The sequence below is a fragment of the Amia ocellicauda genome, chromosome 5, assembly GCF_036373705.1.
Source record: "Amia ocellicauda isolate fAmiCal2 chromosome 5, fAmiCal2.hap1, whole genome shotgun sequence".
In the NCBI taxonomy this organism is placed as follows: domain Eukaryota; kingdom Metazoa; phylum Chordata; class Actinopteri; order Amiiformes; family Amiidae; genus Amia; species Amia ocellicauda.
Window position 1 is genome coordinate 20,353,102 of NC_089854.1, and position 12,912 is coordinate 20,366,013.

The following is a 12,912-nucleotide window of genomic DNA, read 5'->3' on the forward strand; positions in this document are numbered from 1 at the left end:
CACACCCTTGGACACCCCACCCCAGTGAGGGAGTGTCAATACACAAACACAAACAAATAAAGGCACAACACAGCAATTTGATTATCATTATTATTTTGTTCTCAATGGGAAAGTACAAATCCTGGTGTCGGTTCTGGACAGTCGTCCCTCTCAGTTATGACAAACATTGATGAACTGACTGTTCTTCCAGCATCCATTAAGTTATTCAAGAGTGAAATTTCATTTAAAAATCCCAAATGGTGACATCCAATTTGTGAGCAGCGCACCACCACCCCGAGAGCGCCGCGCTGACCGGACACACAGGGGACCCTTCACCACATGTGCCTTCTGGACAAACGATGCAGCAAAGGGAGACGATGGGACTCAGGTGTCCAGCTGGGCTGCTGGAGCCACTGGGCAAATTGTGACAAAAAAAACACTGCCAGGACACGGGCTGACGGGGAGGGGAGGGGAGTAGAGGGGAAAAAAAACTCTACTAATAATAATAATAATAATAATAATAATAATGTTGCCAGAAGGGTTTGAACAGATTGCAAGAGGCCAGTAAAGAAGTCAGTAATTAGGTAAGACTGGCTCTCCAGAAAGGTGTTTTGGTTATTTGACATGATGGACAGGCTTATGCTGGACAGACCACGGAGGGGCACCAACACCTGCTTCTTACAGAGGGGCAGAAGCCAGCAGAGCCCAGGGCAGGTAGCCACTCGGGGGGGGACCCGTGGAGCCACGCGTACCTAAACAAGGGAGAGACGGTGGACAGCACGGGGCAGAGTGAGTGAGTGAGTGTGTGGACTCTACCAGGAGATTTACACATTTATTTCCCCCACAGCTTCTTAACAGATGCCAAGTAGAGTACAGTTGTCTCTTCCTGTTGCATTTTAAAACTCTGAAGGAAAACTTTCACCCAAAACAGGGTTGAATGGGCTGCGGTTCCCTTCCCGAGCCTCTGACGCAGTATTTTGACGCAACGGTGAGGTTGCTTACGCCATGGTGAACACACATACACACACACACAACAAAAACACTCCCACTTTTTCCAACACATCCCAAGATAAATTTTTCTAGACAATTAATCTGCTGCTACGCCCAAAATACCGGCTGCATTGCCAACGCCTGGCTGTTTGCAGATCCGAATGGCTCCCGGTTGCATGGCGGACAGCTGTTCTCGAAACGTGCTGGAGTACATTGTGTTTATCGAGAGTTAAAATGTGTTTCTCTTAAAATTAAACAGTCTGAGAAAATCTGGCCTTTACACCACTCATAGTTGTCTGTCCAACAAGATGATTAAAAAAAAAAACACCACCCTTCGATACGTTTGTTTATAACTCCTATCCAGATCGCGATGGTAACAAAGCCAGCTGTGTCTGCTGCATCTGGACTGATGTTGGTGAAACGCTGCGAGGCGGTGCTGAACACAGACACCCTCAGCATGTGACGTGAGACTGTAAACCGAAGGGTATTATTTTCACTGAGATTATCTGAGATACTATCTAACTGTGACCACCCCGAGCACTGGGGGACGATGGGGAGGACGATGGGGGGGAATTAACAAGCGACAGAACACAGAACCAGAGCTCAGGGGGAATTTGAGAACTGGGCTGTGCTCCGGGACCCGCGCAGATCAGCAGGGGCCTAGGGCCGGGAGCTGGGAGTCCCAGGTCGCTGCCGGAGCCTGGGCCCGGATTAGCTGCCGAAGCCGAAGATGCCCTTGATGTAGCCGGTCAGGCCGCCCTTGCCCTTCTGCTCCACCTTGTCATCCAGCGGAGGGAAGGCCACGTGGTTCAGGGCCAGGTCGAAGAACAGGGGCTTGCAGGGGATGGGCTGGAAGTCTGGGGGGAACTGCACCAGGTTGGGCTGCTTCCCCACCAGGGCGGGGTCCAGGCGGAAGGTGTCCAGTCGCTCGCAGAGAGGCTGACGGGGAGGAGGAAGAGGACAGGTCAGGGTTATGGGACATGCACACTGACACACACACACACAGATACGGTCAACCACACACTTGACACACACACACACACACACACACACACGACAACGCCATTCCCTGAGGTTTGCCTTTGTTCACATTATGTACACAAAATGCCACAAAGCAGCCGCTGAAAGTCTCTGGAACAAACCAGCTGTACAAGTGAATAGAAAGAGGCACGACTGTATTAAAAGGTCGTTAAGGTCATGATAAATAGAGAAAAGAAGAAAGAAAGGATTCTAGGAAATTAGAGCAATTGTAAAGCCGACCACAAACCCAAAACAAACAAAGACGCCCCCCTCCTGCTTCCAAAATACACCAGCTCTGCTCGTGTCGAAAGATCTCAGCTTTCTGAGAAAACTCCAGGTTGTGCTCCCCCCCGCCCCGACACTCTCCTCCTTACCTTGGTCTCTCGGACCTGCGAGGGCGACGGTGTCTCGGCAGCGTCCCCGGTGTCTAACAAATACAAAATGTATATACCATTGAAATGTCTTACTGAATGAATGTATACTGTGTAAGATAGAGAGACAGACAGACTGCACCACTCAAACCCACCCAAGATGGCCGCTGCCTGCAGGGAGTACTTCTCCGCATTGACCTCCGAGATCAGCTCCTGGACATCAGGGAGGTCCTGCAAGAAAGGAGGGGGGAGGTTAAGTGTCTGAGGTCAAACTGCTGAACACCCGAATCGGTATGATGACGAGAATTTAAACGAGAAAACTCGCTCAGGTAGAAGGACTTGCCTTCATGCTGCTGTTGAGGGTCCCAGCCTGGGCCTGCACCTCCCCCGCGTATTTGAGCACTCGCTCGTAGAGAACCAGCGCCTCGCTCCACTTCTTCACCAGCACGTAGGACTGCGCGATGAAGAAGCACCTGGGCACACGACAGAACACACACACACACACACATATATATATACACGTCAATACTCTTAATTATGCTTGTGTACAATGGATGTGTTGCATGCATTACAAGTGTGTTTACATACATTTACACACACATGCTAAAAAGACAGTGTAAACGACCGAGAGAGCGCGAGAGAAGCTCAGACCTGTAGGCCTTGTAGACCAGCGTCTTCAGGGCCACCTCCTTCTGGAAGCTGTTGTCCTCCTCCAGGCCCTGCAGCCCAGACAGCTCTGCCAGGCTCTGCAGAGGGAGGGAGAGCAGACAGGGGTCAGCCAGCTTGTGGCCCCACCACCACCCCCCCACAGCAGCACCAATGCTGCCCCTAGGGCCGCAGAGCTGCATACCTGCAGGATGAGGTCGTACAGGCGGATTAGGTCCTGGGGCCGTGGGCCCCTCCGGCTCTCGTCCGGCTGCGGCTCCTTCAGCTTGGCGTGCAGCGCCTGCGCCATGCTCTCGTTGCGCCGCACCACCGTCCACAGCTTGATGTAGGTCAGGTAGCTGGACAGACACACAGAGTGGGTCGCGTCAGTCTGTATGTTGGTATGTATGAACACACGCATGTGTACACGGTTTATTCTGCTTACGCTTCTACTTCAGCCGTCTGGGCTTCGGCTGTAACTTGCTGGTCGTGTGGGTTAAAATGATGGTGGACAGTTCTGTAAGCGTACTTTGAAAACTGATTGTTGCGTTACCTGTGCAGGTACTGGAGGTTGGAGACTTTCCCCGTGTCAGTGTCCATGGCTCTCTCCCGCTGCTTCTGCAGTTTAAACATGAAACACACATGTAGATGGATGTACATATATGGCACCGAGGGGCAGTTTCCCCAGCTCTCTCTCGTTGGCCAGAACCATCCTCGTGCAAAGCTACTCTACTTTGCCCCGATGCCCCACTCGGCTGCTGCTTACAGCCACTCAGACCCATGTTCTGGTCACTGGTGCTGCTGTCAGTAACCGGGGGCAGGGTGAAGAGAGAGTAGGATAGAAGAGAGAAATAGAAAGAGGGAAAGAGAAAGGGAGAGAAACAAGGAGCATGAGAGCAGGTGTAATATATGGAGATGGAGGAACAAAGGGAGAAAAGGAAGAGAGACGGGTGTGGAGGGGCTGGCACGCACTGAGTCGGCCTTGATCTCCTCGCGGACGGCCTGGATGGAGTCCCGGCACTCGGCCAGAAGAGTCTCGTACAGACGCTCCTTCGTCTCCTCGCTGGCCGCCTGCAACACAGAGCAAAACAGGCGATGAGCACCGGCACGGGAGAGTGAGAGTGTGAATGTGAAAGATTGAGAGAGTGTGAAAGAGTGAGTTTGAGAGAGTGACTGAACAAGTGTCATCTCACTGGGTGAACTGGTCTACACACTAAACAAAACCTATAAACAATTAAAGGTGTGAATTCACTTCCCATCGTTATTTCAACCCATCTCTGATTTTTTTTTGTTTTACGTTGCATTTCTTTTCAAGAACACTCGACTTCGAAACTGTTCAATCCGACCACCAGATAAGAGGGGATAAGATCTCATGGACGCAGAAAAAAGCAACCGAGCGCCCACTGATCGAGACGCGACATTCTGTGCATTGCAGCGGAACAGTTCCCAACACTTCTGAATGTGAGCAATCCCACCCGACGGGTTTACAGCACATTCCAGAGAGAGAGAGAGAGAGAGAGAGAGAGAGAGAGAGAGAGAGAGTACACTGGGGCCCTGTGCCTGGAGGCCGACCCAAGCTTATGAATGGGGGCTCACATCCAAACACTCTCTCCCCCCATCCACCCTGAAACATCCGCACCCCCCACCACACACACAGACGCACACTGCGCCTCACACAGGACAGACTGGGGGAACCTGTTCTCTCTCCACATCCACTGGCTGGAGTCTGCAAACAGGGAGGGGAGGATAAACCTGTCTCCCAGTGGAAGACAGCCTGAGGCTCTGCTGCAGAACCCCGCCTCCTCTCTCTCTCTCTCTCTCTCTCTTGCGTGTGTGAGAGAGTGTGGTCAGGGTGTGACAGGGAGAGGCCGAGGCAATGCCTTTGAGTGGGTGCACAGGAATGCATGAGCACACAGCACCCCCTGCTGCCGACTCAGAGCCGGTGTCTCAGTGCACCCTGATATCAGAGAGAGAGATCCTGTCAACAGAGATCTATCTGTCCAGTACAGACAAACTTCACCCTGGTAACCAGCTAACGCCAAAGCACAACAACAACTTCCAAACATTTCTTATACCTGGTTGTAGTTTCTCAAAACAATGTCAGAAGTTCGTGGTTTCTTATTGTGTTGTTATTTTGAGAGCCCGCGGGTTTTGGTGCTGAGTGCAATGGGACGAGAGGGTGGTGGGCTCACCTGAGCGATTGCTGCCTCGTTGTCTGCCAGCCCCAGCAGGAAGATGCGCACCTTGTCGATCTTCACCGGGACAGTGCGGCCGCGCCACTCCACCTCACTCATGGTGGCAGCCTGCTTGGCTCTGGTCTGAGTGATCAGAGCCTGGGGACAGGGGCAGCCATTAGACACACACAGACACACACAGACACACACAGACACACACAGACACACACAGACACACACAGACACACACAGACACACACTCGCAAGAGTGAACGCTGACCTCTAGCTTCTCGGCGATCATGCCTCCTCCCCCCCCGGCACTCAGCCTCATCTGCATCAGGTCATTCATGGCATTCTGGTCACCTAGAAACAACAGCACAGGACAGGCACGTCACCACAGGGGAAAGGGCGACGTGGCAGAAACCGAGGCTAACGGACTGACAGGCACAGAGAAACGAGGCCAACCAACAGACAGAGCTATAGAGGAAGCACTAGTTTCACAGTGCAGCAGAGTGAAAGGTTGTGTGTGTATGCATTTGGCCCCAGGGGGCTGGGCATGGGCCCTCTCACCGATATTGTAGGCGCAGTAGCGGATGTTGGGGGAGATCTCCTCCACCCGCTGGTAGTAGAGCACGGCCTGCTCCTCCGTGAAGGCGCTGGCCAGCTTTTCATAGATGGTCCTGAAACAACAATGGGAACAAGTCAGCCAATCAGAAGACAGGGGCGGGGGACATAGTTTAACAGATGGGGGGTGGGGGGAAGTCACAGATCGAGATGGAGAAGCCAGGAACCGTTGGAGGGGAAAGAGCGGACTCAGGACATCCCGCCGGCACTGAACTCCCGGGACGTGCGGACCCAGGCGGCAGACTCGGGGCAATGTGGACGTACTTGCACTTGTTGAATGCCTCCATGGCCGACTTCCACTCCTGCAGCTCGAACCACAGCATGCCAGCTAGGTATGCGGTATAGGCCTGCGGACAGAACCACGGTCAGCCATCAGCAGCAGCTCAAAGGGGCCAATTAAGCAATTAGGGTTTATAATTGATTCACTTAAGGAATTAGAAGAATGCTGATAGACACGACCCCCTGCGACTCTCCGCGTGCAAGCGTGTCTCTACCTGTGCCTCCAGCTTGGTCTTGGCGTCGACCTTGGGGCTCTCGCACAGCCGCTCCAGCTCCTCGCTGCGCTTGGCCGCCTTCCGCAGCCGCGACAGCAGGTGGAAACGCTTGCGCGGCTCGGTGTTGGCCTCCTGCTTCAGCTGCATGGCGTAGCTCCAGGCCCGCTCTGCCTCCATCAACACCAACAGCAGGTATCTGAGAGAGGGAGAGGGAGAGGTTAAATACATGCCACTGAGCAAGAGGGTTCAATACTTTTTGGGGGGTTTTATGTACAGTTAACATGGTACACAAAAGTAAAACCCCCCATTTATAACCCGTCTCAATCCACACAAAATCAAACTAAGTATGAAGCTGCTACCTGCTATCGGAGACCATCTCCACAGTCACTTTCTTCCCAGTGAACTTGTGCCGGTTGCCCATCTTGAAGCCCAGTGTCTTCCTCAGGCGCCGCAGTCGGCGGGAGCAGTAGCCCCTGTAGGGAGACGGCACGGTGAGAGGACAGTTGGGGGGGATGACGGACACAAGCATCACACACACTACACCTGATCTACATGTAAACCCACACTGGGTACTGGACACTGCCACCATGGGCTCCTCTTGCTGGAGAGAGTGGCCATAGACACACACAGGTACAGATTAAATAAACTGCTTTGACAGTTTAATCTTTACAGACTGGCACACATAATGGAAACATCCAAGTGGGAGCCCCTATTCAATTATTTCCATTTGAGTGACACTAGCTAAAACATCAACAGACAGACACACAGAGCCCCCCCCCTCAGCGCCAGGCCAGTCTCACCTGTATCTCTGATAGTCCCCATGTCTCAGCCCGTGCTGCTGCTGCGACTCCTTGATAATCTGCAGGACTGGGGGTCCGGCTAAGGAAACGCTTGGACAGGTAGGTCCCTACACTCCTGTAAGGAGCAAAGCCCTCCCTGTACACAGGCTGGATTATAGTGTGTCATCTTGTCCTGTGTTTAACCACTGACCAATTCAAGTCCAATTGCACCTTTGCCATGCTACAGATTTCAGCATTAGATCAATAGGGTAACTATGATTAATGTGCATTTTGAGAGTATTTTTTATGTGTCTTGTGTTTGTATTTTAAAGGACATTCATACACGTGTTTGTTGGGTGTTTTGTCGACTGGTGAGATATGGGCAGTGTGCTCCTCCCGGGGTACAGCAGCAGGCTCAACCCCCGCTCCCCACTGCACCCCATTCACATACACCTGCTTTTCAGGCATATATTGAGTATGAGTTTATTTCAAGTCGTTATAATTGCGGTTAATTAACACGACGAACACAGCGGTGATCATTCAGACACAAAAAGACGTCGGACACCGCCTTATAACTGACAGAGACAACCATTACCCCACAGACCCACCCGAAGCCCCGAGATCTGTTGTTGCCCAGCGATAGCGAGACAGACACTGAATTTAATCATCGTCTTCATTCTGACACGTTTCCTGCGCAGCGAACACGGATATAACTACTCAATATAATAACAATAATCCCCGGCCTTGGGTCTGGACCGCTTCTCTAATTCCTCACTGTGGACGGAATCGCACGCCAATTTTATGACACGTACCCACTCGCTCCAGCTGCCCGGCCATGCCCCCCGGCGCCCAGCTGTCTGTCTACCCCTGTAAGGTCACACTCAATACCCGACAACCGCCCCCGCCAGCACCCCCATAGGGCTGTAAGGATACTCTCCAGCCCCAGACCCTCGTCGGGCTTATTCTCCTTGTTTTCGTCCATTCCGGCTACCAGGGCCTCGCTGTGCTTCTCGGCGGCCATTTTTATCCAGCGACGTTCGGAATTGTGGGACACCGGCGGCGGAAGTGATGTCTGGGGTCAAACCGGTAACAGTCATGGAGCGTGAAGGCGGCCATTTTTGTTGTGGCGAAGTTTGCCATGTCTCTAGCACAGTGGTTCCCAAACAGGTCCTGGGGGACCCCCTACCCTGCTGGTTTTTGTTCCAACCGAGCTCTCAATTACTTAATTGAACCCTTAATTGAACTAATAATTTCCTAAAACAGAGACTTTTAATTATTTTAAACAGTAGTGGTTTTAAGTAAAGTATAGAATTATATTAAAAAACGTATTGAAGAAACGTCTATTTTCTTACACAATTTAAAAAGTAAAATCTAAGCAGATTGTTACTTCAATTAAGGTTCAATTAAGTAATTGAGAGCTTGGTTGGAACAAAAACCAGCAGGGTAGGGGGTTCCCCAGGACCGGTTTGGGAACCACTGCTCTAGCACATAAATGTTCTCAAATACAGACTAATAATACAAATCAATATTCAGAAAGAGAACAAAACTCAAAGTTTTGTCACATGCAGACTAATAATCATTTATGATATAATGTATTACTGATCATACACTATAAATAGACCCTAACACTTATTACGCCGTTTTTACACTAATCACTTAATTGAATATGACAATATCAGCTGACAAAGATTGGGGGACGGTTACGTTACCAAAAAGTATATTATAGGGAGCAAAAAATGCCAACACCTTGGGAGGTTCAGGGATTTCAGTTATGCTTTTATTTGGCCAATGAAAACAGCCCTTCTTGTTCTGCTACTCACTTCAGAGGATGCAAAAAAGAAAAACATCACAAGTAGGCCAAAACAATCATTTTTATTTACATTTCAGCCAGCTTAGAGATATGCAATTAAACAAAGGTAACATTCACACTCTGTATGATTACAGTGTACTTAATTTCTATAAGAAAATTACTGACGAGATAATGTGCAAAACATGTTGTTTGCACATCAACGACAACAATAATATTGTTATCAGTCACTTGTAGACTCTGTGACGTACTTGACCAGGAAGTCCTTTATCTCGGACACGTGCATCATCTCGCGCACAGTGGTGTCGCGGTTACGGACCTGCACCAGGCCGTTCTCCAGTGTGGCCTCGCTGACCAGCACTGTGAACAGCACGCCCATCTCATCGTACCTGCAAAACACGGCCACAGGACAGCAGTTACACACACAGACACACTTACTGCCTCAGAGTTTCCATACACGTTTCTGATCGATGAGGAAAAATATAAAAAAATAAGCGAATGAAGATCTAAATAGATATAAATATGAATCGGTGTGGTTTCAGAGGCTTCGCAGCGCCTCTCTCTCGGTGGGCAGCTTACGAGCGACAGAAGCAACTCGACGGGCGCTTACTTTTTGTGCAGCTGCTCCAGGGAGGACGGCAGGGTCTGCAGGTACCCAGGCCACACCGATATGCTCCTGTCCAGCAGCTCCTGCAGTAACCCTTCGCACACCTGCAGTGAGGGAGAAAACACACACATTACTGTTAGTATTATTACTCGGATTCATGTGTCCGACAGCCTTTTGTCTAACGACAATACACAACCAGCCACACTATAACAGGACGGCACAGGAGGATCGTACCTGGCGCAGCTCCACTGTGGGTCCCCGGCTCATGTCCAGAGCCACCTTCACTGGGGCCAGGCTAGGGTGGAGCTTCAGCACCTGAGGGGGAATAAGACAGAGAAGAGCTGTGGGTCACCGATAAGCTGCCTGCCCTGCTCCCCTGACTGCGGAGCCAGAGTCCCTCTCTGTGCTGGATGAGTTACACTCAGGGGGTTTGAAGCAGCCGACTCACCTTCCTGTGATGCAGCCTCTGTCTGCTGTCCACCCTCTTCTGCTGCTGCAGAGAGTCGTGCAGGTAGGCCAGCATGGCCCGGTCCATGTTCCCACTGACAGAGACCACGTGCGGCACCACGCACCTCCGCCCGTCCAGGCACTGAGGGGCACATGGCAGAACAGGACAGAGTGAAGCTAATGCACCCCTCGCTCACTTGTTCGCTCACATGCTCAGGCAGACGCAGGGACAAAAACAAACACAGACACTCACTGGCACATGCACTGACACACGCACGGACACAAACACACACACGGACAGACACAAACACGCTCACTTGTGCAGTAGTGTGGCAGCTCTGACCTGCAGCTTGGCCTTGCTGCCCTGGTGTGTCCTCAGCAGCTCCCTGTCCCCAAGGCTGCGCAGCGTCTCCAGGGGCTCCGGGCCCCAGGGGAAATGGTACAGCAGCCGGGCCCCCCGCACAGCCCTCTCCACCCCCCCGTCCCCCTCCTCCTCGAAATCAGCGCTGACGAAGTTAGATGGACCTACAGCAAACTGATGGAGAGAGAGAGAGAGAGAGAGAGAGAGAGAGAGACAATCAGCCTTTAGTTATTCTCACCATTAACAGAAAACAGACAGAGCAACCAAGACAAAATAACACCCCTGAAAGATTCTACACAAGACAAACCAGCTTGTGCACAGAGCGACATTAGACACAAAATCGCTAATTTACAAAAAACAATAACAACAAATACATAAATATATGAAATTCAGGTCAAGAAGACAAATACACACACACACACATTGACTGAAGCGCCATGCTGCATTCACCCACCTTTCTCCACCACTGCAGCCGGTGTCGGACCCAGTAGTCCAGCCACTGCGCGGCCGTGCGGGGCGAGCAGAACCACACCAGCGATGTCTCCGTCACCTCGGCCCCTGGGCTGCGAGAGGAGCACAGCACAGCCATCACTGCTATGACACAACATGGGCACAGCAGAGACACAACACCTACATAACACTGACACTGCAATGACACACCACACATAAAACAGATGGACAGAAACACACACACAGACAGACTCAGGACTCAGATTATCAAACTATCTGCTGGTCAGATGACTCTATGTACAACTAAAAGGCGCAGTCTAGCCCCTCCTAGTGACAGTGCAGATCAACAACCACATAACACACATGGATAGAAACCACAGCTCTCGCCATCCATTCTGCTGATGGGGACAGGCGCAAGACCTGGCATCAACTGCAACAGGGTTATCCTGTGGGAGACCTGAGCTGTGTATGTGGGAGCCAGTGAGGAGTGGTGCTGCTGCCCTACCTGTGCCCCCCAGGGGGCAAGTAGCACACCCCCATCTCTGCAAGGCCAAAGGGCAGCTTCTTGTTCACCAGCTCCAGCGAGGCCATGTACTGGTCCAGGGCACCTGCGTCAACAGGAAACGGGGTTCAATAAAAATACCCGATGCACATGTCTGTGAGCGCACTGGCCTGCAGGGACATGAGAGTACCCGCGGGAGCACCTGACCACAGAGGCCCCTTGAGAGACCGAGAGACATGTACAGCCTGATGAATCGTTTAAAAAGGTGTGCTCTGCAGGTACGACTCATGGTGCCCCCTCTCTCCGCTCCCTGTGCAGGTTTGAGGGGTCCATGGTGCCCCCTCACAGCCAGGAGCATCTACCTGGCAGCAGGGTGGTCCTCAGCACCGCGCTCTCCCTCAGGGTCCTTTCCACCTCCCTGGCGAGTCCTTCTGTGCTCAGTCCCTTCTGCCTGAGGACACTGGACAGAGCTTCGCCGTCCACCAGCCTCAGAGACCCAGACGCGGGTCTGCCTTGGCACTGGTGGGGCGAGCTGATCCCCAGCACCTCCGCCCTGGAAGCCACCACGGAGCGCCACCACTGCCGCAGAAGGTTCTTCTTCAGTTCCGTGCCGAGGGGGCCGTAACCGAGTCGGCCACTCAGCACGGACTCCCTGTCCACCGGCTCCCCGGCTGTGAAGTGCCTGGCTGCGCAGAGCTGCAGCAGAGTGCGGGTGTGTTCGGGGTCGTCCCTCGCAGATGCAGAGTCTGCGCAGCCTCGTCTCCCCTGCTCCCCTGCCCCCACCTGCAGCCGCCTGGTCACAGCACCCAGGTACCGCCGCATGGAGTAGGTCAACATGGCTGGTGTCTTGCGCTACTTCAATTTGAAATGGGGGGAACACAAATAAAAACCCTTGCAATTGCTATACAACGGAGATGCGTTTAATCTGCCTGGCACAACATGAAAGCCCACCACCCTAGAGAGTGTGAGTGTATATATAGATAACTGATGGGTACTTAAATTTAAAGGTTGATTTAAAAATAATACTTATGTGTTTGATTCTTTTACCTACTTTTTAATTGGAATTGATTAAATGTTTTAAGAAATAACCAGGTTACCCCCCCACCACCTCCCAGAACGTGTATAACACATAAAACAAACAGTAGCCTACCAACATGGCAAGAAATGTAATGTTTTCTTAAAATTTAATTTATGTTTATAAGATTGAGGTGGACTTCCTTCACTAACCACTTGCGAATTAAATCGTAAACATACATGAGTCACAGTAATAAGTCATATTTCATAATGCAATACTACTTTGTCTACAACAACTAAAAAAAACTGTCCGATTTCACACAGGACTACACGGGGATAAACCGGATTTTAAACAGCTACAGCGGGACACGTGTTGCGTGTTTCTGACCTGTGACGGAAACGCCACCGGCTGCGGCAACTCCAAAGGCATCCAGGAAATAAAACGACGGATTTGCAATGGATCTGTACATCTAATAACCCCGGGCTGTGCTAACGCGTTCACACAGAGGGTCGCTGCAGCGCAGGCCGGCGCCTCCAGCCGCTCACGCTTCTATCACTTCACGGGCGACGGGCGACTTCCGATGACGTATTCAAAACGCGCCTCCAACACATACGAACAGTGAGCGCTCAACGTATAGACACGGGCAA

General features: G+C 51.6%; 2 protein-coding genes across 3 annotated transcripts; both read right to left on the reverse strand.

Moving 5' to 3' along the window:
- Positions 1-76: 76 nt before the first annotated feature.
- srp68 (signal recognition particle 68) lies at positions 77-8,117 on the reverse strand. Its single transcript, XM_066704236.1, has 16 exons — positions 8,010-8,117; positions 7,098-7,164; positions 6,657-6,770; positions 6,298-6,493; positions 6,068-6,150; positions 5,750-5,859; positions 5,460-5,542; positions 5,198-5,338; positions 3,978-4,076; positions 3,559-3,623; positions 3,211-3,364; positions 3,012-3,106; positions 2,704-2,833; positions 2,516-2,591; positions 2,364-2,416; positions 77-1,908 (listed from the first exon to the last, which is right to left on the reverse strand). The coding sequence occupies exons 1-16, from the start codon at positions 8,095-8,097 to the stop codon at positions 1,681-1,683; spliced, it is 1,782 nt and encodes a 593-aa protein (XP_066560333.1). The 5' UTR covers positions 8,098-8,117; the 3' UTR covers positions 77-1,680.
- Positions 8,118-8,929: 812 nt separating this feature from the next.
- polg2 (polymerase (DNA directed), gamma 2, accessory subunit) lies at positions 8,930-12,837 on the reverse strand. 2 transcript variants are annotated; one of them, XM_066704240.1, is made up of 9 exons: positions 12,653-12,837; positions 11,613-12,102; positions 11,254-11,356; positions 10,753-10,861; positions 10,281-10,472; positions 9,939-10,079; positions 9,725-9,805; positions 9,494-9,594; positions 8,930-9,272 (listed from the first exon to the last, which is right to left on the reverse strand). In XM_066704240.1, exons 1-9 carry the CDS (start codon positions 12,692-12,694, stop codon positions 9,107-9,109), a joined length of 1,425 nt encoding a protein of 474 aa, XP_066560337.1. In that variant the 5' UTR covers positions 12,695-12,837; the 3' UTR covers positions 8,930-9,106. The 2 variants fall into 2 exon arrangements, with proteins under 2 accessions (XP_066560337.1, XP_066560338.1); XM_066704241.1 differs by having other exon boundaries at positions 11,613-12,105; positions 12,653-12,831.
- Positions 12,838-12,912: the final 75 nt, after the last annotated feature.

Bases quoted from the DNA above. Each gene is read 5' to 3' on its own strand.
- srp68 (XM_066704236.1), bottom strand. From the start codon at position 8,097: ATGGCCGCCGAGAAGCACAGCGAGGCCCTGGTAGCCGGAATGGACGAA. The intron at 5,860-6,067 runs GTACGTCCACAT...TTGTTGTTTCAG, and splicing joins GAGGCATTCAACAAGTGCAA to GACCATCTATGAAAAGCTGG. The intron at 2,417-2,515 runs GTGGGTTTGAGT...TGTATTTGTTAG, and splicing joins GCAGGCAGCGGCCATCTTGG to ACACCGGGGACGCTGCCGAG.
- polg2 (XM_066704240.1), bottom strand. From the start codon at position 12,694: ATGCCTTTGGAGTTGCCGCAGCCGGTGGCGTTTCCGTCACAG. The intron at 9,806-9,938 runs GTGAGTCGGCTG...ATTCCCCCTCAG, and splicing joins AGAGGCTGCATCACAGGAAG to GTGCTGAAGCTCCACCCTAG. The intron at 9,273-9,493 runs GTAAGCGCCCGT...CGTGTTTTGCAG, and splicing joins CTGGAGCAGCTGCACAAAAA to GTACGATGAGATGGGCGTGC.